The sequence below is a fragment of the Chrysochloris asiatica genome, unplaced genomic scaffold, assembly GCF_000296735.1.
Source record: "Chrysochloris asiatica unplaced genomic scaffold, ChrAsi1.0 scaffold00037, whole genome shotgun sequence".
NCBI classification, from domain to species: Eukaryota; Metazoa; Chordata; class Mammalia; order Afrosoricida; family Chrysochloridae; genus Chrysochloris; species Chrysochloris asiatica.
This window is the reverse complement of record NW_006408555.1, coordinates 6462874-6489654: the sequence shown is the minus strand read 5'-3', so window position 1 is coordinate 6489654 and position 26781 is coordinate 6462874. Positions and strand designations below refer to the sequence as shown.

Below are 26781 nucleotides of genomic sequence, written 5' to 3'. Positions count from 1 at the left end.
CTTGACAATATTTAACAACAGCAACAACTTTTATATACATCCGTGTACTACCGTGCACAAATGTATTTAGAAAGAAAATTTAAATTTTGCATCAGTACTAGAAATAGAAAATCAATATTACTTGCTACCCGTAGGAGGTAAGCATCAAAAAAAAGGCACAATTTTGAAATTGTTGTGAAACAATGGTTATCTCAGTGCTTGCTCTAAAAATCACCACACTGACCACAGCGGCACATGGAACTCACTTTGAGAAATATCAACAGCAAAGATGATCTGGCCCAAGGAGATCTGTCCTTCCTAGAAGATGAAAATGAGGCTCAGAGTAATGGACACAATGGCCCATTTGCGTCCTGTGGCGCTTGAAGAAGCCTTTGAACATCACGCGTCATGGTCCATTATAGACCAAGTCCCTGTGTTTGTGACACATCTGCCTTGGTCTGGCAGGCGCTCACCCACTCATCCTTTTGTGTCACAAGTCCAGCTGAATTCATCTCAGCCAATAAAGTCTCCCTCATTTGCATTTTCATCACCTACCCTCCCATTCTCCAAGAGTGACTTTCATTTTTAGGACAGGGTTATTCAGTCGCTGTGTATAAAGCCCCTTTAAAGCTGATACATCACCCTTGAAGAGTCTTATTGCCAAATGCTAATATTGTATCTTACAGCCAAGGCTGAAATCCACTCTCAAGATGAATAGGTAGAGTCTGAGTCAACTAGGCGGGAGCATCTTGTGGGAAAATAGATGGAAATGTTACTTCCATCAAGGCCACTGGGATGGGAGCCCAACCGACATGTAGACATGTCCCTGGGTTTCCTGCCTGCTCTGTGGGTCACTGGGGAGTCTGAGGGTGAATCCTAAGGTTGGAGAAAGACTACCCTTGGGCCTAGCTCTCTGTCTCTGGAGACCCAGAGGAAACTCAGATGCTCCCTGAATCTATGTTCCTTCATCTTCCATAAGATGGCGGTGGTGATGGGGCAGAGAGGATTCCATGAGAAAAGCCACGTCTGGTTCTTGGTCCAGTTACAGAGCTCTAATCTGCTATTTGTGTTAGAACCTTCAAGACATCCCCTGACCCCCAGGGTTGGGGACCTGGAAGAGGACTCAGAGGATTCTGTTTGCCGGGCCCGAGTCCACTGGTGGGATTGCTCTGAAAGGTCACCAGGCAGAATCAGGAGAGGGAAAAGGTATTTGGGGCAGAGCCTGGAGGAAATCAGGCACAAACTTCCATGGTCTTCTCCCAGTGGGCCACCTGGAAGGAGTTTTTTCATCCCCCACTATGGGGGCATGATGATACCTATGAGGGAGGATTTTTAGAAATGCAGGGTCCAGAAACTTTACTGAGGTCTGGTCACACAGGCAGGCACCCTTTGGCAGATGTGCCCTGAGATTGCAGACTCCCAGAGGGAAAGCAGATATTCAGCATCAACAGTGTTGTTTGTACAAAGTGTTGGGGCCTGGTGAGCCATCCCTAACAGTTAGAGAATGGTAGGAACACTCCCAAAGGTCAATGTCCCAGGGCCCAGCCAAGAACCAGCCCAACATGGGGATTTTCTGCATCTGTCATAGGTCCTTGGTCTTGCCTAGCCCTCCAGTGACAATGACCACACTACCTACCAGCCACTCTGGTCTTCCTTCCACATGAGGGTACGTGTAAGAGTATTGTTACTGACGTTTTTAGTTCATACAAGCGTGGGGAGTTTATTCCAAGCAGAGCATATTTAAACAGGTCTTTGCAATCTGTGGATGAGTCCAGACAAGTACTCTCAATAATCTACTTGCCTTAGTCTCATTTGGGTGCCTTTAAAAATAGAAAAAGTCTCATTAGAGCATTGGCTACTGAGGAAGTTACATTCAAGATAGATGGGTCATCTTAGAAGGTTATGGAGACTTTTCTTGGGATTCCCAAGGGACAGCCTTGATAGATTTTTCTCAAAGAACATAGGACAATCATAGGGATTTATTAGGACGTTTTCAGAACATGGAAAACGGCATTGGTGACAATAAGGTCACAAAAGTTGTCCCATGAAAAACTGTTTTCAGTCACGACAATTACCTGCTAATTCTTTGAGGGTAGCAAGAGCTGTCCTATAAAAATTAACTTGGAAGCCTTACTCCATCCACCCTCCAGCCACTTAAGACTTCTTTTTGTTCCCCAAACTCAAAAATTCAGAAGTACATGATTTGAGTCCATCCAGGATGCCGAAATTGCCATTTTGACATGGTGTAAATCGAAGAGCTCAGAATTCTTTGTGGAAGGGTGGGTGGTGGTGGTTGTGTGCCATGGCGTTGTTCCAACTCATCATGACCCTGTTAGGTTTCAGAGGCTGAGGAGTTTGGGAGGAGCAGAAAGTCTCATCTTTCTCCCGTAGAGTGACTGGTAGATTTGAACTGCTGATCTTGCTGTTAGCAACCCCACTCAAAACCCACTGCGCTAACGGGGCTCCTTTTGTTGAAGGTGGTGGTGGTGGTGGTTGGGTTGAAGGTAGTTGTTGTTATTCAATGCCATCTAGTAGGCTCCGCCTCAGAGTGACCTTGTATAGGGTTTCTGAGGAGCAGCTGGTGAGTTTGAAACACAAGCCTGTGGTTCAAACCAATCTTGCAGTTCAATGCTTATCCCGCACCAGGACTCCTGGTTCGAGAAATGACCACACCACCTTCAGAAATGCGTAGACCTAAATGGATGCTAGAAGTCCCCGTGTGGTGCGGTGGGTTTTATGTGTCAGACTGCAAAGCTTTTTGAACTGCAAGGTCGGTGGTTCAAGCTCACCAGCTGTTCCTCGGACACCGTATACACAGTCGTTATGGGTCGGAACTGACTCGATGGCACTTCACAACAGCAACAAAGATGGACGCTAAGCTACAGATCAGGTGGTGGTGGTTCTGTGCCGTGGAGTCCGTTCCGACCCATAGCGACCCTGTACAGGGTTTCTGAGGCTGTAAATCTTTACGGGAGCAGAACGCCTCATTGTTCTTTCACAGAGCAGCTGGTAGTTTCGAACTGCTGACCTTGAGGTTACCAGCCCGACTCTTAACGGCTGCTACTAGAGCTCCTTAATCTATAGATCTAGTTATTGATAAACGATAGCTTCACGTTTTGATATTTTTGTTTCTTGAAGGTTTCCAGAATTTTGTCGCGGTATTTTTTGACTAACGTCGTAGTTTGTCCTGTGGGCTCCAAGGCTCTTCCTTTGTGCATGTTGATACTGTGATTGTGAACGTTCTTTCTCTGCATCTCCTGCAGCCACGTCCTCACCATTCCCTCATTTAAGGTGTTTTCTGAACCCCATAGTATGCTCCTTCCTCCTGCCCCTCCCACCACCACCACATCAGTAGACCCCAAGTTACTGCCGCCCCCACCCACCCATCGCACGTCAGGGTAGATTTGTGCTCCACAGACTCTTCATTGACTGTTTTTTAGAAGTAGATTCCCACGCCTTCCTTCCAAGGCACCTTTGGGCGGATTAGAACCACCAACTTTTACTCAGCAGCTGAGCATGTTAACTGTGTGCACTATTCCAGGGGACTGTGTTTTGTTTTGTTTTTTTTTTAATTGTGAATTGAGTGATCCTTTACATGGGAGAACACCAGCTTTACATTCATCCTATTGTACTTTTTAGTTATCAGAGCAGCACTTAACACCTTGTACCACCAGAACTCCTGGGCCATCATAGCATGAGGTCACCCAAGTGGAGCCTGACCCTTGTTCCTGCCCAGTTCCTTTCCCACTGTCATAGCTCTGGTCATCAGTATTGCCCACTTGGGGCCCCAGTTTCCCAGCATGCCCCTCTGTCAGTCTATGCCCAGGAACAAGGCTGTAGCAGTTGATTTGTGCTAACCAGGGAGACTCTCCTGGGGTGTAGCTCTCAGCCCAGCACCAGGGTGCTTTGCGTTATGGTAAAAATTGCATTATGGAATTTCTGAACCAACTGTCTTTCTCCAGATGTTACAGTGGGGGAGAGCTTCTATTTTTCCCTGTGGAGACTCAGTTACTTTGAAACTGCCCCCAAATTAGCAGAAATATTGACTCTTGTGTTAAATTTAGTTTGAGTTAAAAATTTCAGGTAACCCTACTTCAGGATTCAAACGAATACAAGAAAGAAAACAAAAATCAAAAAGACTGCAGCATCCTTTTCCAAATATTTCATTCAGCTCAGCTTTTTCCTTCTTCTCAGTTCAAAACCCGGCAGATGTTTGATGGATGGGGAGGAGAGATTGGAGTATTGCCAACTACACTAAATGTGGCAGAAATACTAGGAGTTTGTGACTTAATATGTCTGTATCCAAACCTTCCTTTTTTGCTTTCTTCTAGTGAAGCGCATTTTGAAGGTTTCCTGCCTGTTGCAGGGGTTGGGGTTGGGGTGGGGGATTATTCAGGATTGCTGATAAAGCAGAAGGAATAGATAGATGACCAAGGTCAGAACCACCTTTATCACTGGCACATGTCTGTGCCCTCCAACAAGTGGGTTCAGAAGGAATGGCTGGTGTTCTGAAAAAGAAATACCAGCTTGAGTCATGGAGTGGGCTGCCTTGGCTCCCTAGATTCTAGAAGACAGTAGATATGAACTCAGGTTCAAGAAAACAATGCTGAAGTCTTTTGATGGTAGTTTTTTTTGTAACACATGACAGAGATCCCGCCCAAGAGAGACTGTTTTCTCGGGAGCATCATTCATTAAATAATGGAAACGTGGGTGTCCAGGGAAGGTAGGTAGGTAACATAGTTGAGAGAAGAGGCCTGGGTATAAGAAAAATAGAAATCAAGGCATCAGTATTAAAAAGCTACTACGCTTAAGTCGATTCTGACTGAAACAACCCTGTGGGACATAACAGAGCTACTCCAGAGGTTTCTAAAGGCTGCCATACCTTCCTCTCACAGAGCAGCTGGTGGGTTCAAACTCTGGTCTCTCCATTAGCAACTCAACAGTTAGCCTGTTGCACAACCAAGGCTCCTTATAAGACAAGAATACCTCAAATGGTTGCTTAGTGTAAGGAGTGCATATTTCCCTTGTGTTTTTGTTCTTCTTCAGGTGCTCTGGTAACATAGTGGTTATGAATCAGACTGCTAATCTCACTGCCAGCATTTTGAAACTACCATTGATTCTGTGATTCTGCAGAAGGAAGATGAGGTTTTCTGTTCCCATTGAGATTTACAGCCTCGGAAATCCCAAACAGGGTCACTATGAGTGGGAACTGACTCCACAACACATAACCTCCACTACCACCATTGTTCCTCCTATTGGCCTTAATGTTTGGCAGCCGTTATTACCCAAAGCTCTGGTAGCGTAGTGGATTATGAATCGGGCTGTGAACCTTAGGGTCAGCGGTTCGAAACTACCAGCCGCTCCGCGGGAGAAAGATGAGGCTTTCTACGCCCATAAAGATTTACACCCTCGGAAACCCTATACAGGGTCTCTATGGGTCGGAATCGACTGGACAGCGCTTAACAACAACAACAACATTACCCAAAGACAAAGTTCAGAAAGGTTAGGGAAGAAGGATGAAGGGGAACAGGAAACACAGGGAGGAAGTGGGATGAGTGGCATTATGTTGCGGAGACTGCAATTAATGGAATGAAACAAAATGTGTGTGAATTGTTGAATGGAAAATTGACCTCGGAAACCCTGTACAGGGTCGCTATGGGTCGGAACCGACTCGATGGCACTTAACAACAACAACTGCAGTGGTGATAAAAAGCAAATGGCACGCGTTGTTGGGGACCAAAGATTGGGGTGTGGACTGTGGCCATCTAGAATGGAAGCAGCACTGTCAAACCAACATCCTTATTTTTCACAAAGCATTGCTCTGTTTGACCCCTACTCCAGTAGAGCCCAGAATCCCTATACATTACATGAAAATCCCTGGTATTTAAATGCAGCAAGTAATCCACCAACAAAAGGACATCTAGCAAATATAGTGGCCAGATGAAGGCTGCTGGTCACCATGACTGTCAAGCTTTCTGTCACATGACCCATGTGACATTTACCCCTGCAATAAGAGCCATGGCTGATGTTTGTCTGTGGAGGGAGATTTGATTTGTGGCTGGTGTGTCTGTGTTCTGAACGTTAGTATGGTACTGTAGACAAAGTTTCAAGGTCAAATTGATTATCCTACAGCTTAGTAGACCAGCAGCTCACTCATTATGCCAGAAGACAGGATTATCTCTGATCGTTTGAGCCAAGACTATGGATAAAACATCAAAGGTAAAATTTAAATAACACACAGTCACGAATCAAGGATTCGCTGCATTTTCTCACTATAAAACAAAATTGCGGTGGCCCATTTTGCTCCCTTAGTTGAAGGGGTTTTCAAGGCTGTTTTTACTCATAGACAGTCTAAGGCCATCTCCAGTCACTCTGGGCTGGACCAAAACTCTTCTTTGTATCATGAGTGGTTCATACTCTTAGTTCTCATCACAAAGCGCTGTGAATAAGCATGGAGTTTACCCAACACTGTGCTGGAGTTGCTTGCCTCTTGAGAGTCAAGGGTCCACACATGGAGGTCCCAAGTTTGTATCAGTTACTTGAAATCAGACATGGTATGAGTATTTATACCATGGGGATTGGCAAATGCTTTACATCAGGGTAAGTGGCAGCATTGATGGACTCAAGCGTGGCAGCAATAGTGAGGTTGGCCCAGGATCCGGCAGTGTTTCATTCTGCTGTGCATAAGGTCGCTATGGGTCGGTACCGACTCGATGGCACCTAATGATAACATTAACAATACATCTGGGCATTTGTTCCCCAGAGAGCTGGCTGCAGTGAACTTTTGTTTGTTTTTTTGATCATGAATTGAGTGAAGGTTTACGTACAAGATCATCAGCTTTGCATTCAACAAATCCTACACTTCGTTTAATCTCAGTGATCACAGGCCCCTCCATGCATCCACAGTTAGCCCACTTCCTCCTTATTGTTTCTGTTTGCATTCTACCCACCTTCTCATCCCTTCTCAACTTCTGTCTTTGTGAGAGTCTTGCCCTTTTTATTTGGAATGATTGATCGTTCCATGGTGAGTATACATTTTGATGTTGCCAGCACCCTATAAACCTCTCTGCTGCCTGCCTGATAATTGTGCCACTAGTGTGGTGCTGTGGATTAATGCGCCAGACAGCAAAGCTGGTTGAACTGCAAAGTTGGTGGTTCAAGCTCACCAGAGTCTCCTCAGAAACCCTATATAGGGTCGCTATGGGTCAGAACCAGCTTGACAGCACTTAACAACAAGAAATGTGTTACCTTCCAGATCTGAAGGAGGGTCAAGGGCTATAATCTACCAGAGCTCCTTTATAGCATAGTAGTTATGAGTCGGGCTGTGAACCTCAAGGTCAGCTGTTCCACAGGAGAAAGATGAGGCTTTCTGCTCCTGTAAAGATTTACAGCCTCGGAAACAGTATGTGGAGTTGCTATGAGTTGGAACCCACTCCATGGCACATCACCACTGCCATTTTCTAAAAAAAAATCCTGGGATTAAAAAAAATAATAAATGGTATCACATCATAGTGTAGATTCAATGAAGAGGAATTTCAAATTGGGACATGGCCTCATGTTTCAGCTCTTGTATCCTTTTGTAGTCCAACCCAATGGTCACTGTTTATTTGCTCATGAAGATACACTAGCAGAATCAACTAACTCGTCATGTTCTGTTGTATGCTGTCAAATTGATTCTGATTCACAGCGACCCCAGGTGGTGGCAGATAGAATTGCCTCTTAGACTGTCATCTCTACAGGAACATATTGCCATGGTTTCCTCCCGTGGAGTGGCTTACTGGGTTTGAACCGCCAACCTTTTTGCTATCTTGTCCAATTACTCAAGCACTCACTGTGCCACCAAGGCATCTTTGTTGTGGTTTAGAACAGTTCTTTCTCTAGTAATCCGATTCACCTTCCATCAACATTGACTTTGTTAATTGTGCCATCTTTTTGTTCTGTCTGCTAGATCACTCATTCCATTCATTCACATTTGTTTGTTTATTACAAGTGTGTGTGGCAGGCTTTCCTAGCATGCTCTGAATTCTCTGAAGGTAGGTTTCTTGTCTTATTCATTTTTGTGAATCTCAGCACTGTCAGATATGGTAGGCGCTCCATTGATGGAACTCCCATCAATGAACTAGTTGGTATTTAAAGAGTAGTTATCAAAATTCCTTCTGACACGGGCAATCAAGAGGACATTTCTATTTTCTCTGTACATTAGGCAGATCTTAAAGAAAGAATGCATATTCTTGTTATACTCTGTCTCGGGGGGTGGGAGGATATGTGGTGTACTGCTTAACACAATTGATTCCTTGCCTTCAACACTAATTTATGCTTCCTTGCTTTCTTTACTTCTGGAATTTTTTGGAGTGAGGGACTTTTCACTGAAAAACAAAAACAAAACAATTTAACAAGATAGACATTTTAGTTCAACAGAAGAACTTTTGTGGTGTGAAAAAAATAAATTTCCACAAGGACCTTGCCTCTGAGAGATAATTAATAATAAAAAAAAAAAACCCTTCCCATGTGATGACAAATCTGACATCTTGTCTAATGTCTGCCAACGAAGAACATGTTGAGAGTTGCACAGTTCGGGTAAAATGTTCCACTTCACAGCAAAGCCAGGCAGGATCTGATCATTATTTCTAAGCAAGAAAAGGTCACAATCTAGTTGTATAATTGATGCAACAGTAAGACTGCATCTGTAACTGTTGACCGTTCGTGCGGTCTTGTTTTAGATCTTCCAGATTCAGTGCGTAAATATTGTCAGGAGAAATAGCAATCATGGGGAGAATTGGATATTTTGGAATGAAATCGTATTTACAGAATATTTCCCCACCCTTATATAAGTTCTTTTGGGGGTAGCATTTGTTGTTGTTGTTGTTAGGTGCCATTGAGTCGGAACCAACTCATAGCAACACTGTGCACAACAGAATGAAACACTGCCCACTCCTGGGCCTATCTCACAATTGTTGCCACGCTTGAGCCCACTGATGCTGCCACTTTGCCATTCCATCTCGCTGGGGGGCTTCCTCTTTTTCTCTTATCCTCCACCATACCAAACATGATATCCTTCTCTAGTGACTGGTCCTTCCTGACAATATGTCCTAAGTATGAGAGATGAAGTTTGGCCATCCTGGCCTCCAAGAATCACTTTGGCTGCACTTCTTCCAACGCATAACTGTTGGTTCTTTTGGCAGCCCATGGCGCTTTCAATAGTCTCCTCCAACATCATAACTCAAAAGCATCTATTCTTCTTCAGTCTTCCTTATTCAGTGTCTAACTTTCACATTCCCATGAGGTTATTGGAAAATACCATGGCTTGAGTCAGGCGCACCTTAGTCCTCAAGCTGACATCTTTGCTGTTCAACACTTTAAAAAGGTCTTGTGAGGCAGATTTGCCTAATACAATACGTTATTTGATTTCTTGACTGCTGCTTCCATGAGTGTTGATAGTTGATCTAAGAAGAATGAAGTCCTTGACAACTTCAATCTTTTCTCCATTGATAAGAATGCCGTTTATTGGTCCAGTGGTGAGGATTTTTATTTTCTTTACATTGAGATGCAATCAAACAGAAAGCAGTGGTCTTTGAGCTTCATCATAGTTGGAATAATAGTCCCTTCCAAAATGAACATATTCCATTCTAAGAGTGTAACTTTATGGCCAAAGGAACTCACAGATGTAATTATCACATTTTCCCCCCACAAAATAATGCATCTGTGTAAATCACATGCCTACACATGTACATAAATGAGGCTATTAAAACACTTCTGGCATAAAACATTGTACATTTACCACACACGGTTTCTTACATGCCCACAAGTAAATCTGGGCCTCAATTACCCGCCCTCATGTTCCATTCATTTTTTTTTAATCTCTTGTTTGGGTGTATAGAAATAGTCCACACGTGTTACTTTTTATCATAATTGTATCATAAAGGCATAAGCCACGGTCAAGAGGTCATGGATGGAGTTTAGGAGTGCAACTGTAATTGGAAATTTAACAATGGAAACTGATTTGATTAATTTGGTTATTATAGCACGTTTGCTCAACAGTCAAATGTGGAAACCTTATCAGATTGTTTTGAGTGAAAAGGTGAAGTGAAATCTGCTTATTTCATCACTTAGTTTTCTTAATGTCAATTGAAGTTAACAACAGAACAAAGTAACCCAGTGGCAATAATATGCGTGGGTTGTGCGGTTGGCAAAACACAGGTAACACACTCGCTATTGGCAAAGAAATATGGTAAGTCAAGGATGCTAAAATGGAAGAGGTCCAGGATTATCTTGGTGTTGTTAGGTGTCATGGAATCGGTACCAACTAATAGCAACCATATGCACAACAAAACGGAACACTGCATGGTCCTGCACCCACGTCAACATTGTTGCTATATTTGAGCCCATTGCTACTATCACTGTGCCAGTCCATCTGGTTGGGGATCTTCCTCTTTTTCTTTGACCCTCCACTTTACCAAGAACAATATCCTTCTTCAGGGACTGGTCCCTCCTAACAATACATCTGAAATATGAGAGATGAAGTCTGGCCATCCTGGCTTCCAGGGAACTTTCTGGCTGTACTTCTTCCAACACAAATTCATTTCTTCTTTTGGCACTCCAAGATATTCTCTTTCAACATCATAGCTCAAATGCATCAATTCTTACACGGTCTTACTTATTCACTGTCCAATTTTCACATGCATGAGGTTGTTGAAAATATCATGACTTGGATCAGGTGCCCCTTAGTCCTCAAACTGACATCTTTGCTCTTTAACACTTTAAAGAGGCCTTGTGCAGCAGATTTGCCTAATGCAGTATGTCATTTGATTTCTTGACTGCTGCTTCTGTGAGTGTTGATGGTTGATGTGAGCAAAATGAAGTCTTTGACACCTTCAATCTTTTCTTTAGTTATATGAATGTTATTTATTGGTCCATTGGAGAGGATTTTTGTTTTCTTCACGTTGAGATGTAAACCATGCCGAAGGCTGTGCGTTTTGCTCTTCATCACTAAGTGTTATAAGTCCTTTTCACTTTCAGCAAGCAAGGTTGTATCATCTGCATATTGCAGGCTGTTAACGTGTCTTCCTCCAATCCTGATGCCACCTTCTTCATATAATGCAACTTCTAGGATTTTATGGTGGGACCATGCAATCATTCTGCTATAAGAGACAGAAGACTTAAAGGCAGAAGGCAGTGTGTGGAGAGAACAGAGAAACAGAGAGATAGAGGCAAGAAGATGCTACCGTGTCTTGAAAATTCAATGAAGGAAGCCATGAGCCAAAGTTGTAGGTGGCTTCTAAAAGCTTGAAAGAAGGAAAGAATGATTCTCTCCAAGAACCTCTTGAAGGAATGCAGCCATCTTGACTGGATCCTTAACTCATTGCCCTCCCCATCCAGCAAGTACATAGGAGCATGCAGAAACCGAGGTGGACAGATGTGAAGATTCCATTGAGGGGCAATGCTGAGCTCATGAGGAACTGTCCACTGCAGGCTTTCTGGGGGATACAACACAGACACTGGAGGCTTGTTTTTCAAATTCCACCCCCTACTCATTTATTCAGTCTCCTACATGTTGTCTCCACAGATTTGAGGTTTTATGTGTAGGTCAAGCAAGCTTTGCAGTGCTTGGCACATTGTTATTGTTGGGTTCCATGGAGTTGGGCCCCAAGCCATAGCCACCCCATATATAACAAAATGCTTCTCAGTCCTGTAACATTCTAATGATGCTTTGTGGACTGGACAGCTGTAATCCAGAGTTTTTACTGACTTTTTTACTTGCAGAAGTAAATATCCAGATCTTTCCTCTTAGTCTGTCTTAGTCTGGAAGCTCTACTGAAGCTAGTTAAGCAATGCTAGATGGGCAGTGACTGCTTAGGATGTGTCTTCCACCAGGACTGGGACCCAGATCTCCCACATGGAAGGGGGAAATTCTACCTCTAAACCACCAACCCTTTTTGGCACATAATAAATACGTAATAGTTGATGGATTAAACGTGGGATTACTGAGGCTCACCCCATAGTAGCTCTGACTTTGCTTGACATAAAAACAGGTTTTACCTAGGGACGGATGCCACTAATTTCATTACCAAGAATTTATAAATAGACACTGATGTCACTAACTCAGGGGTAGGTGCAGACTATAGTGTCTGCTACAGACAGTGTGAGTCAAGCTTCCCTGAGTGCACCAGCCGGAATTCACACACCTGCATCCCCCCTCCCCCCTTTAGCTAGTATATTAGAGTCAAGTTGATTAATCTGGGAATTTTAGCAGCAAAGAGTTCATTTCATCAGTGACTGAACTGTGTTTGGCTTCTGGTTTTCAGTTAGATTTAACAAAGACATACTGAGGTCAGCTCAGTTCTCTTTTAGAGCCAGCAAAACACCTTCAAACAATCTTAAAGCCAACCCAGAGTGCCTTAATCCTTGTAAATTACTTTGTTTCTGAAACTGACCTACCTTCAGGTTTGTAGTTGCTAAACTCCTGCGTGGAACATTCTTTCTTGTACTTTGCCACTAAAAAAATGGCATCATCTTCCAAATGTGACCTTCTCCGTGGCATGTTCTCAGCTCCTCTTTTCGTCTTCTTCCGAGTTTCATTACTGCTTTATCATGTTGTTGTTGAGGGACACTCCATAGGGACATCAGGACCTTGTCATGTTTTCTTATACTCCTTTATGTGACTAACTTAGTGTACCCATTGTATGCCAGTTCCTGTCCTACACACTTTATGCTACTTCTACAAACCTCATGGTCAATGCAGTACTGTAAACCTTAGCAATGCTGTGCATATGAGGAAACCAAGGCGCAGATAACTGAAGGAACGTTCCCAGGTTCCCACAGCAAAGAAGTGGCAACATTGGCATTTGAACTCAGGTTGTCTAGCTCGAGAGTCTGAGCTTATAAGTATTACTAATCCATGCTTAGAAATCAATAATTTTCTATTTTATCTAAGGGGTTTCAAAAAATTGGTGGAGCAATGGAGTTTTCCGTCACCCTTTTGAAGCCCCCTCATTTCAGATTATCCTGGATTATATTATTTGTCTAAACTTCTGACTTACTCTCTCTCATTGTTGTTGTCAAGTCAATTTCAACTCCAGGATGAGTTTGCCAAGAAGAATGGTTCCGTGGGACTTTCAAGCCTGTGATCTTTCAGAAGCTGTGATTGGGTTTCAAGGTGCCTGTGCATGGGTTCAAACCTCCAACCTTCCAGCTAGTGGTGATGGTGGTGTTTATGTGCCCTAGAGTTGGTTCTGACTGACAGTGACCCTGTATAGGATTTCCATGGCTATAAATCTTTACAGGAGCAGAAAGTCTCATAGTTTCAAACTGCTGGCCATGAGATTAGCAGCCCAACTAGTAAGTACTATGCTACCAGAGCTCCTTCTAGCTAGTAGCTTAGCCCTAAATCTTATTAAGGGATTTTCTCAATTCTCCCTCTCCAGCATCTGGTCCTATGACTTCTAATAACCCCGCACTGTTCAGTCAGTTCTGACTTTTCATGACCCTACAGGACACCATAGAATGGCCTCATAGGGTTTCCAATGCCGTAAATCCTGACAGAAGTAGACGGGCTCATCTGTTGCCCTCAGAGCTTCAGGTGGGTTCAATCTGCAGACCTTCTGAGAGCAGCCCAGCACTGATTCCATGGTGCTACCAGAACTCTCTATCTATCATTGAGATTGTCAGTGTTGAGCAACGTAAGTAATGAAAACACAACTTTGACCTGTGCCTTCTAACCACAGAGCTAAAATCAGTAACTTGGAAGGAACAGCAGCTAAGACAGAAGCAGAGACTGTGTGTGCTCAGGAAAGGAGAGCTGAGGACAGCTATTTGTACCTCAGAACCATCAAGGGGCAGATCAAAGGATTTCAAGGCCCCTCCCTGCTCTCTGTCTTCTCCCATCCCTCTCTCTCCTGCCCTCCTCTCCTGTTCCCTCTTCATAGTTTATTCACGTTCACACACTTGCTCATATCTTGGAAAACCAAGCACACAGAGCTGCCACTTTCTGGGGTGTCTACTATGGAAGTCTAAATCCTATCCTATTGCAATTAGAGAAAATGGAGTCTGGCCCCAGCTCTAACAGTAAAGCCCACCCAAGGGAAATTATTCAATTTCCTACCCAAAATTGCCCTTTCTGTAAGTAATACTCTGTCTGCTGTAACTTCTGTTAGAAATCACCAGTGATCTTTATTGTTGATGGCCACACATTTCACAGGGTTAGAGTGTATTTTAAAAAGCTAGCCATAGGAGGAAGGTGAATCTGTCTGCTGCTCTAGAGGTTTTGGCCTTGGAAGTCCTCTACAGGGTCACCATGAGTTGGGTGGCCTGATGTGGCACCAGAGCACCGTGTATGACACTCCTAATACTGCCCTAACAGATGACCACAAACTTGATGCCTTCAAACAGTTCAAAGGGATCATCTGAGAACACTGGATCTCAGAAGCCTAGCATGAATCTCACTGAACTGGAATCAAGGTGTGCCCAAGATTGTGTCCTTTTTCTAGAAGAACCAGGGAGAATCCATTTCCTTGTCCTTGCCAGTTTCTAGAGGCTGCCCGCTTTCTGCACCGTGGGCCCCCCTTCCAGTTTCAAAGCTGGTGGGTAGGTCCATCTCAAAAGGAATCACTCTGACTTTCTTCTGTTGTAACATCTTTTTCTCTGCCCCTCTGCCCCCTCTTTCTCCTTGTAAGGACCCTTATTTACTGTCCAGCTTTTGCATGCATATGAGGTTATTGAAAATACCATGACTTGGGTTAGGCGCACCTTAGTCTTCAAGTGGACATCTTTGCTCTTCAACACTTTACAAAGGTCTTGTGCCGCAGATTTGCCTAATGCAATACATCATTGGATCTCTTGACTGTTGCTTCCTTGAGTGGTGATAGTTGATCCAGGAAGAATGAAGTCCTTGACAACTTCAATCTTTTCTCTGTTTATAAGAATGTTGTTTATTGGTCCAGTGGTGAGGATTTTTGTTTTCTTTACATTGAGATGCAATCCATACTGAAGGCTGTGCTCTTTGATCTTCATCAGTAAATATTTTAAGTCCTCTTCACTTTCATCAAGCAAGGCTGTATCATCTGCATATTGCAGGTTGTTAGAATCACAAAATCATTTTGGAGCATCTGTTCTCTTCACGGCCTGGAGAGGGTAGGTGTTCAATGCTGTGGCACATTGTAAGGAGATTAGACTCAGGGACAGGTAGATGACCTGTATGTCCACTCAAAGCCAGGACATAGGATGTATATACATGTGTATGTTTGAAGTACTTTATTGTACCCTGACTTCTAAGTGGACTGTGTGTGTCTATAAACTCTCATGTTGTTGACATTGCAAAGTGCCATCAAGTCAGTCCAACTCATAGTGACCCTGTATAGGGTTTCCAAGATGCCAGTGATAGGTTTGAACCACTGACCTTTCAGCTCAAATGACCTTGCGGTCCAGCACATTATCCTGAAGTGCCACACCAGAACTCCTTTAGGACCCTGGATTTTTGGTCCCTGGCAGCATAAAAAAAAAAAATCAATAAAAATAGAGGTTTGTAGCATTTTTCTATCCTGCAAGTCTCAGACTGTAGCTTTTCTTGCTTTCCAAGCTGATTCCAATAGGCTGCCTTTGACAAGTGTAAGCCAGAGGCGCTCCGTGGTGAGGATAAAGTAACTGTCCATCCAGACTAACAACAGCAACACCAAAAAAAGCCGGGGTTAACACCAAGGCATCAGGAGACTCGAGCCAGTTGGTGTGGAAAAGCCTGATGTGGAGAAGACAAGATTTGAGGGGATGAGATCTAAGACGATGAGATCTGAGGCTGTTCACAGCTTGTTGAAGGAATGTCTGGTGGTAGAAAGTTCCTCTTTTATTTGTGTGAGCTTTCAAGACCCAGTGTGACATTCTTCCTCTCAGAGCTTGGGGACCTATCAGGGACATGTGTGGTTAGATGTCCCTCTGACTTGGTTGCATCATCAACTTGGCGAGCTGCTGTAACAAACAGCCCGAGGTCTCAGTGACTCAGCAGAGTCTTACAGATGCTCTATGTTGGATGGCTTTGTTTAGTAGTGAGTTCTGGGCTCTTTCTACTGGAGAGCCCTTCCACACCTTCTTTTCTACTTGGATGGAAAGGTCTGAAAGATGGCCCAGGAAATTGCAGGGGCCAGATCTGGAAGTGGTAAAAGTCCTCCACCCTGTTCTTGTTTTCTGTTGGACAGTTCTTAGTCATGGGACCAGAGTAACCGTAATGGTACAAGAAGCTCAAGGGTATGGCGGTCATTGTGGTTCACAGCCAATGACTCATAGCACAGAGAGAGCTTAGTTCAGGGAGGCTATAGCCAAAGTGTATGGCAGGCCTTATAGGACCCCTGGTAGCACTGTGGGATAAACACTAGACTGCTAACCACAAGGTTGGTGATTCAAACCCACCAGCTGCTCATTGGGAGAAAGGTGAGGCTTTCTGCCATTGTAATGATTTATAGCCTCAGAAACTCTATTTGGGGTCTCTGTGAGTCAGAATTGACTCATTGGTGGTGGGTTGGATTTGAGTTTGGGTTAGGGTGAAGATTGCCAGCTCCAATGTGCATAGGGTCAGGCAGATGCTTCCCCAAGTCATCTGAACAGAGCTAGTTCCACAGAGAAGGAGAGATAAACTCCAGATGACGCCATAATGAGACTTGGATGCAAGAATGCTCTGACTAAACAGAGTCTGCTGGCCATGCTCACCCCCTTGTGATGCCAGTCTGCTGTCTGGAGAAGAAGAAAAACAGAAACCAAAAAACCATTTCTCTGGAGACAGACTCCAAAGTTGTGTATATTCTTGACTCAGTACCTGTTAGGAAAAGCATAAACCCTTTGCAGAGTAGCAAAGGGATGGATGCCTGAAGAAGGGGGCTGTGAAGATTTGCTCCATGTGTGGAGGAGACTCTGGATGGCCCCCTCAAAGGGATGTTTGGTGCTCTGCAAAACCACACAGCTCACCTCCCCAAGAGCACTGGTGTTGTTCTGAGTCTGTAGCAAATCCTAAGGTGCTAATTCCTTCCTGATCTCAGACTCTCTCATTCAGCCCCTCCCCACCCCTCTTCCCTTTGCATATTTCTGAGCATCTTCAACCTCCTGAGCACTTGGATAGCAGCAACCCAGCTCATATGCTGATGATGATTTGCCAGTACCTACTCTCAAGGAGCTCTGGTAGCGTAGTGGTTACGAATCAGGCTGCAAACCACAAGGTCAGCAGTTCGAAACTACCAGCTGTTCTGCAGGAGAAAGATGAGGCATTCTGGTCCTGTAAAGATTTACAGCCTCGGAAACCCTGCACAGGGTTGCTAGGAGTTGGAACTGACTCCACAGCACATAACAACAACAACAACTGTCAAGAACATTAGTAAGCCATGTGTGTTAATTTAGCATCCTGCGTAAAATAATAAGACTAGTAATAACCAACCAAACATCTCACTGTCTTCAGGTTGGCTCAGATTCAGATATAGAGACCTGTGGGGTGGTGCTGTGGGCTAATGCGTCAGACTGCAGAGCCGTTTGAACTGCAAGCTTGGTGGTTCAAGCTCACCAGCTGCTCCTTGGAAACCCTATACAGGGTCACTATGGGTCAAAATCGACTCGACAGCACTTAACAACAACAACAACAACAACAACAACATATAGCATTTTCAAGACTGGACGCAGACAGCCTCATCTTTTTCCCTTGGAGTGGCTGGTGGGTTTGAATAATAGTAACAGCAAATATTTCTTGAGCAATTACCGCTTAACCCTCTTTAAAATAATTAACTTGTTCAATCCTCACGTTCCCCTGTGGAATGCCATGATTGTTCCCATTTTATAGCTAAGGAAACTGAGACACAGAAGGCTCCTGGCCTGGTGTCACTTAGCTGTCAAATAGCGGAACCGGGACTTCTGTTTTGCCTTTGTGTGAATAGTGTCTGTCTGAAACATGCCTCTGTCTTCATAAGCAGCTGGTTGTAATTTTCAAATACTAGAAACCGTTGGGTGACCACAGCATTTGTTCATTGCTGATCTTTTTAAAGCTGTGTCTGTTACGTGTTGTTGCGAAAGTGCGAGGTAATGTGTAGGTAAATGAACCAAAGCACCTCAGAGCTGGGCCATTATTATCATGACATTAAGATAAATCTTAATGGGTCCTGGTGTGGTGCTATGGGTTAATGCGTCAGACTGCAAAGCCGTTTGAACTGCAAGGTTGGCACTTCAAGCTTACCAGCTGCTCCTCGGAAACCCTGTACGGGGTTGCTATGGGTCCAAATTGACTCAACGGCACTTCACAACAACAACAAAGATAAACCTGGACTGTTGCTCACACTGTATATTCTGGAAATGTTTGGAGAGTTAGAGGACTGTCCAGTAACCGTGCCATCTTCAGATCATGCTGGAGAAGCGGTTTGCTTGTTTTGGTGTAACAGACAAAGGCTGCATGCTCATCCCTTCAGTTACCATGACCTTAGCCCCATGGATCTTGAAGAGCGGGTATAAGTGACAAGTTGATTCTTGCAAGTTGAGTCTCTTTTGAATTTTGCTAGAAATTTGAGGGAAAATAGTAGGAATTAGAACACTTTGCCGTGACTAACAGTCAAAGTTTTTTCTTTTTCTAAAATTCATTGTCAAGAATAATCATAGCAAAACATATAGCAGCTTGGTTTGTCTGCTTACTCTTTCAGAAGTTACTCCTTGTATTATTGGAGTACTGACATGTCTCTGTAACACAAGCACTGGATCGCAGTGTCAGTTGCAATAGCAAGATCGGTGGTTCAAATTCACAGGATGCTCCTTGGAAGCCCTAAATAGCAGGGGTAGGGACTATCCAACCCGAGGGCTGTATCAGGCCTGTAAAAGCATTTAGTCTGGCTCTGCCAAGGCAACTGCAACTTCAGCTATCACATTGTTGTTATGGCTGTTATCCATAGCAAGCCTGTGTAGGGTTTCTGAGGAGTGGCTGGTGAGCTTGAACCGCCAACCTTGTGGTTCAAACCAACTTTGTGGTCCTGTGCATTAACCTGCAGCACTTTATCCAGGACTCCAGCCATCACATTAAGGGTGAGTTAATTAAATGATTAACCAAATATAGCAGGCCATTTTTAAGCTGATAGTTTTATATGGTCCACAAATAATGTTATAAAAATCCAAATGGCCCTTGGCAGAAGAAAAGGTTCCCCACCCCTGTTATTTAGGGTTGTTATGAGTTAGAAGTTCCGATGTGGCACTGTGGGTTAATGCACCAGACTGCATGGTTTGAAACGCAAGGTCAGCAGTTCATGCTTGCCAGCTGCTCCTTGGAAACCCCATACAGGTTACTATGAGTCAGAACCGACTGAAAAGCACTTAACTACTACAACAGCATTATTATTATTATTTTTAATGCAGTTTGTGATTTTGGAGACCTGCTACAAGAAATGCAGAGACATTGAAAGCAGTTCATTTGAAAGCTAAGAGAGTGGGTTCAAAGGGTGAGTCTACACCCTTCTCTGTTTAATGATGTCAGTCTTGCTCAACTGTGATCCAGGTAGAAAGGATCTACCTGTGGACTGCTTTCCTGGATCCTCCCAAAGGAGATGCTGCTGCTCTGCCTCCTGACTTTTATATGGTCTTCAGGATGCTGTAGGGGCAGTGACTGCTTAGTGGTGGAAATCTCGCCTTCCGTGGGACAGACCCAGGCTCCATTTCTACCCACCCAGTCAGAGGTCCACGAGGGTTTGCAGGTGACACTGTGGGATTAGCACTGGACCGCTACCTGCAGGGTCAGAAGTTCAACCCTACCAGTAGAAAATCAGATGAGGCTTTCCGCTCCTGTAAAGATGGACAGTTTTGGAAATCTGATATAGGGTTGCTATGAAGTGCAATCAGCTCAATGTCAGTGGGTTTTAATTTGGGGCCTTTGATGTGGAACATGTTTCAGTGGAGCTTCCAGACTATGAAAAGAAGCCAGGGGATTGACTTACAAAAATCATCCAACATCAACCAAACAATAGACAGTTGTTGTTATGTGCCATGGAGTCAGTTCTGACTCATAGCGACCCTGTACAGGGTTTCCAAGGCTGTAAATCCTTACGAGAGCAGAAAGACTTATCTTTCTCCAGCAGAACAGCTGGTACTTTTGATCTGCTGACTGTGAGATGAGCAGCCCGATTCGTAACCATTATGCTATCAGAGCTCCTTAACAGTAGACAGGTAGGTGAACAGTAAACTCCAGTAAACCTCACATCACTCATTGCTTTATCATCCCATTGCCTTATGTGCCTGTTCCATTGAGTCCCTATACAATATGGATTATGCCCCATGTTTTTCTAGACAGGAGAGCTGAGCCCCAGAGAGGCGATCAAAATGATGAGTTGTACCACCAGTAAATGACAGAGCCATGGTTTAACCCACATAAAAGGATTCTAGGGAGTCCTGGTATGATGCTGTAGGAAAAGCACTGGACTGCTAACTAAAGGTCAGTGGTTCAAACCCACCAGCTGTTCCTCAGAAACCGTACACAGGGTTGTTATGAGTCAGAACTGACTTGATGGCACTTAACAACAATGAAAGGATTCTAGAGTATGTTATTTTAACTCCATTAGCTTAAGGAAGCAGTAGTCAAGAGATCAGATGATGTATTGCATTGGGCAAATCTGTTGCACAGGAACTTTTTAAAGTATTGAAGAGCAGAGATGTCAGCTTGAGGACTAAGGTGTGCCTGACCCAGGCCATTGTGTTTTTAATAACCTCATATGGATGGGAAAGCTGGACAGTAAATAAGGACGATCGTAGAAGAATTGATGCTTTTGAGTTGTGGTGTTGGAGGAGAATACTAAAAGTGCCATGGACTGCCAAAAGAACCAATAGATCTGTTTTGGAAGAAGTGCAACCAGAGTTGCCAAGATGGCTAGGCTTCGTCTCTCATACTTTGGACACATTGTCCGAAGAGAACAGTCGCTGGAGAAGGATGTCATGCTGGGTAAGATGGAGGGTCAGAGAAAAAGAGGAAGACCCCCAACAAGATGGATCAATCAGCCAGGTGACATCATTGATGGACTCAAGTGTGGCAGCGGTAGTGAGGTTGGCCTAGGATCGGACATTGTTTCGTTCTGCTGTGCATGGGGTCGCTATGAGTCGGTTCCAACTCGATGGCACCTGACAACAACAACAAGCTTACGGAGCTCAAGAGTCACAGTGGTTAAGAGCTTACCTGTTAACTGAAAGGTCGGTATTTCGTACCCAGGAAGTGTCTGTAGAACGCTGTGGTAGTGTGCTTCTCTGAACACTCACAGCCTTGCAAATCCTGTGGAACACTTCTGTACTGTCTCTGTTGTTGTTGTTAAGTGCCTTCGAGTTGGTTCTGATTCATAGCAACTCTGTATGGGGTTTCGGAGGAGTGGCTAGTGGGTTTGAACCACTGAAAATTCAGTTAGCAGTCCAGTTCAGTTAATAGACCTTGAGGATGAATGCTTATCCTATGGTACCACACCAGGACTATAGGAGTCAGAAGTGACTCAAAGGCAGTGGGGGTTTCTGGCTCTAAAAGCTGTGGGGCAATGCCTAGCAAAAGGATCTCTGCATCCTGGAATTTTAATAAGGATTTGCCAATGAAGAAATGAATGCATGACGAATGAGTATATGAAAGAATAATTTAAATAATCCCTTCCTCCATAGCATCTTTGTTCTTATAGTGTCATTGAGCCCAAATTTGAAGAAGTAGGTGAAACAAAACAACCCAAGATTTTGCAAAGACAAAGCAGTGTGTCTGGCTGCCTGCCACCACTGCCACTATCTCCGAGGGTCAGGAGTTGGGAAACACTTCCATTCTAGAATGACTCCAGAGGAATATTGAGGAGACCCTTCTGAGGAGGAGGCAGGATGGGGCTGAACTGCTGAGGATGGGACCTCACTCACCTCTGAGCAGAGCTGATGACTCCTCGTCCCTAACCCCAAGTTCTCTGTCCTGGTGTTTATGTTCCAGGTTCCTAGGCAACACTGTCTCTTAGGGATGAGCACTTAGGGATGAGCAGCTGACTGTCCCAGGATCTGAGGGCAGAATCAGCCAATTAGAAGGTGAAGGTATAGCTGGAGGCATAGGCTGCTTGGAGACAACCTTGGAACATTGGCTCTTTAACTGCATTGTTGTTGTGAAGTGCCGTCGAGTCGGTTCTGAGCCCATAGCAACCTTGTAGAGGGTTTCCAAGGAGCGACTGGTGAGCTTGAACCACCAACCTTGCAGTTCAAACCCACTTTGCAGTCACACCAGGACTGCATTAGCATTGGCCAATTATGAATTGCGTGCTTGCAAAATAACCAACTGACTATTCTGCCTCTGAAATCTGCATTCCATAGCTGTATCACATGGGACACTTGCATGATGAGGGCATCACTGGTGATGTGACCAGAGCTTGCTTGTGGGACAAACAGAACTTCATGGATGCCAGACTTGAGTATCCTTTCCCCTTTGATCTGCGAAAGATGTTATCAGCCAAGGTCCTGACTCCTTCACTGACATTTCTCTGACATTTCTCAGGCTGGCCCATCGTGAACCTCTGCAGATTGATTCTTGCTCTCATTCCTTCGGGTTCAATGCATTTCAGAGGGCTGACGTTTAGAAAGGGAGGCCCTGGTGATACAGTGGCTAAGCGCTTGGATGTAAGTCAAAAGGTTGATGGATTGAACTCAGTAGTGGGAAGATGAGGTTTCCTGTTTCCTTAAAGAAGGCTTTGGAAACGTGCAGGGTCTTTCTGAACTGTCCTTGGACTCCACGGTACTGAGTTTGGTTTGCTGTTTAGAGTCAGCCTTGGCAGCACGTCTTTCCTGCTCACCGTCAGGTTTGCAGGTGAGATGGTGATGTGTTTTCTTCCACAGTCGTCGTGCAGTTCTTAGAAGTGTGATTTCTGGCATCTAAGTTTGCTTTTCCTAGGAGCAGACTGTCTGAGTGAAATATCTAAGTACAGGTAGTTTGTGTGGGAGGTGGTCTTAGAAAATACCAGGAGATGAGGATAGAGAAGGCAGCTAATGAATGACCAGTCATGGAGCCAGCTGCCACCATGGATGAGTGGAGCTCAGCTCCAAGTGGAAACTGGAACACAGAATTGTCGCTTCTGAGGGCTGAAAGGTTGGATATTCACACACCGGTTCTTCACTGATAGGTAGATTGTTGCTCCTGTAAATGCTGATTTCCAAGCATTTTGGGTCCGAGTCCTTCCTCGGGTTTCTAAGAATAACCTCCAACAAAGAAGTACTCAGGTCTGCCTTGAAGTGGAAAGTTTAGGCATAGGCAGTGACCATGCAGCAAATGAGAGGCTACTTAAACCTGGGTTCAAATCCTGGCTCTGCTCTTACTGTCCAGTCTTGGACAAGTTTATTAACTATTTGGGTATTAGAGCTTTCCTTTGTAAAATGCATCTTATAATTGTATAGGCAGATGGAGTCTTAGTGTAGTGCTGTTAATTAAACACCAGATTGCTAATCACAAGGTCAGCCGTTCATACCCACCAGCTGCTCCTTAGAAATGCTATACAGGGTCACTATGAGTTGGATTGACTCGATGACATGCAAAACAACAACATAAATAATCTTGAAGCTATTGTGGGGTCAGTTTCAGACCACTGTCTTAAAATGAATATTGAAATAAAGAGAGTCGCGTGAATTTTTTGGTTTCTGGTACATATCAAATTTAGACTTCAGCTCTACTTAGTCTATTAAAGATGAGACTGTGTGTTCCCACAAAGACTTACCATCTAGGAAACCCTGTACAGGGTTGCTGTGAGTCACAATCAACTCGATGGCAGTGTGCTTGATTTTGGTACTCTCTGAAGTAACGTTTGAAATATTATGAGAATGACTCATACGTGACACAGACACACAAAATGGTAGAAAAACTGGCTCGACGCAGGGTTACCCCAAAACTTCAATCTGTAAAAAATGCAAAATGAAGCACCAAGACGCAATGAACCATAAAACAAGGTATGCCTTGACATGCTCTGTCGACTGTGGCAGGATTAGTGGGATACTGAGTGTAATGAGCTGAGCACAGTGATGATGTCATTGAAAAACAACGCTATGGCTTCTGTTCAGACCCACAGTGACTCATAAGACAAAGTCAAACTTCCCTGCAGGGTTTCCAAGGCTGTACATTTGTATAGAAACAGACTGCCACATCTTTCTTCCACAGAGCAGCTGTTCCAACTGCCAGTTTCGTTGTTAGCAGCCAGCTTCTTAGCTTCTGTGCGGCCAGGCTCCTGGTTTGCTGTATACTTGTTATTGTGTGCTGTTGAGTCGGTGTTGACTCGTAGCAACTCTGTATCAGGTTTCTGAGGAGCAGCTGGTGGGTTTGAACTCCCGAGCTTGTGATGAACAACCCAGTGCTTATCCTATAGTGCCACACTAAAACCTAAACCATAATTTCTTCCGTTTTTGAACCGTGATGGAATGTTTTCTTTACCACAGTATGTGGTGGGTGCTTAATATTAACATGTAGGGAAAAGAGGTCGCCCAGATTTTCATGAGTTTATACTCTTTGCTTACTAAATCCAGTGAGGATTTCTTACCACAGACTCAAAACTTCATGTTTCTCTGGGCAGGGCCACCTACTTTTATTACAGCGACTACCAGAATAAACTGTCTCAATCTTTGTGAGAAATTATTCATTTAAAATTTTATAGTCACTTTGGAAAAGCTACACAAAGTCACAGTGAGTCAGAACTGACTCAATAGAACTTCACAACAACAACAATTTACAGGAGTTCTGGTGTGGAGCTTTAAGACTAATAACAGCAAGGTCATTCGTTGGTTCGAACCCACTAGTCACTATGAGTCAGAATTGACTCACCAGCACTTAACAATCGCAACAACAATTTACAGAAGAATAAAATAAGTGGCAAATTTACTTTTAATAGCATTATCTTTGAAACTCAATATATAACATCTAATCAATGTAGAAATTATTTATTGCCTCTTCTAAGTTGATTTTCTTTCTTTCTTTTTTATGTATTGCATCTTAAAAATCCAATGTGTATTTTTGCTCGGGAGCATTAAGGCTCTGTAGAATAAGCACTTGACTGCTAACCACAAGGTCAGCAGTTCAAGCCCACTAGTTGAGATGAGGCTCTCTTCTCTCCTAAAGATTACAGCCATGGTAATCCATGTAAGGTGTCTGAATCAGACCAACTCTATGGCACGCAACAACAACAATTTACACTTAGAAAATCTTCCATTTCAGGCCACCAATATGGCAGGAGTCCAGTAGGTACATGGGACACATGCCGCCATGTTGGATAGTCTGGTGGGTTCTGGGATCGTTTCAGAAGTGACTTCCAATTTCTACAGTCTCCATCCCCTTCTGAGATAACAATGGTTCTGTGCATGTATGAAAATGAACTTGATTTCAGCCCAGGCATCATAGGAAATTGACAGTCCCTGTAATGAAATTTCACACCTGGAAATCATGGTGAGAATCTTAGCAGGTGTAAAAATCTGACGATTTCTTTAACGGCAACTTAATGGAAATGGGAGCAGCTGTTCCCATTTGCACATCTTCCAAATCTCACTGCCAAAACGAATCGTTGGCAGTCCCAGGAAGAAGCATCCACTTTACCACTTCATATGGGGGATGAAATTAAAAACCTCAGCTCATTTCTGAAAGTTGCAGATTTGGTAAAAAGTTAGTGGGGCAAACACACAGGAGTCGTTATTAAAATATTAATGGCTTCGGTTTTCTCAGATGCTGCTGGTATCATCTGCGGACGATTTGGAGTGCACACCTGGATTTCAGCAGAAAGTGTTCCACATTGAACAGCCAGCTGAATTCATTGAAGACCAGTCCATTCTGAACTGTAAGCATTGTCTCTTGAGAAGGCATTGGACCTCTTCTTTATATTTGCATTCCCCACTAAGAATGTGTTTACACAGGTGGTATTCCCTAAGTGTTTTCTGATCCTGTTTTCTTAGATGTGGCTTGACCGAGACTGAGGGTGGATGGTCTTGAATTAGGGCCTTGCAAGGTTGAAGGAAAATAGCATGGTTCGTGTGTCTGGGTTTCCAGTGTTTTATCATTGGCAGGTATCCACCATCCTCCCCTAGGAAAATCCCCTGTCTGTCTTCAACATGAATTTTTTCCCCTTGAGCAGAGCCCTCAGAACGTCAGCACCATGGCCTTCCTGGATTCATGCCCTGCCTGGCGATTCTCATACACAGTATTAGATCAACATAACCGTGTACACTTAATGGTGGCTTCTGGGAATTTTCGGTCCAAGCAATTCAGACCTCTTGTTCTTCGGGCTAACAAGATGGTCTTATGAAAGATTCACAACCGTTATTGGCTACTGTGTGGATTAACATCAAATCCTACATGATTCCAATTGATTTCCTTGAAATGTGCACCTTGAAGATGTGTGATTATATCACTTCCTACTTTTTCAGGCCAGGGTTACAGTATTTTAACTTTATGAGGGCAACAGGGTACTTTACTAAATGTATAACAAACAGAGCTTTGGCACAACGGAAGTTCAAATTGATGGTCGGCAAATAACCATTCAATTGTAGGCTCTTGAGCACCATTCTTTAAAGTTTGGGGAGGGGGGATAGGAAAACAGTGATTTAATTGGTTGCATGCTCTGAGGTCCCTTTAAGGAAGATAATTGAAAATTTGCCATTTCAGTCTTAGGTTTACCTTTGCAGACTAGATACCGTCCCTCATGCCTGTGCTATGTGGCTGGCATGTTTAAAGAAAAAGGAAGAAAGAAAGAAAGAAAAAAAATAAAGGCTTGATTGGATTTTTCTGTGTGGTTGGAACACATTTTAAAAGTCGAAAGGCACATGATAATGAAGATGCATTGTTGGGCACCAAGG

At 43.8% G+C, this 26781-nt stretch overlaps 1 protein-coding gene across 1 annotated transcript in view; it reads left to right on the top strand.

Annotated features, from left to right (window-relative positions):
* The window catches only part of CDH13 (cadherin 13), a 1415213-nt gene that overhangs the window by 242352 nt on the left and 1146080 nt on the right, over window positions 1–26781 (top strand). Inside the window, exon 2 of the mRNA XM_006860296.1 lies at window positions 25655–25766. Within this exon, the coding sequence (XP_006860358.1) occupies window positions 25655–25766 (112 nt within the window). The remainder of the gene's footprint in view (window positions 1–25654; window positions 25767–26781) is intronic.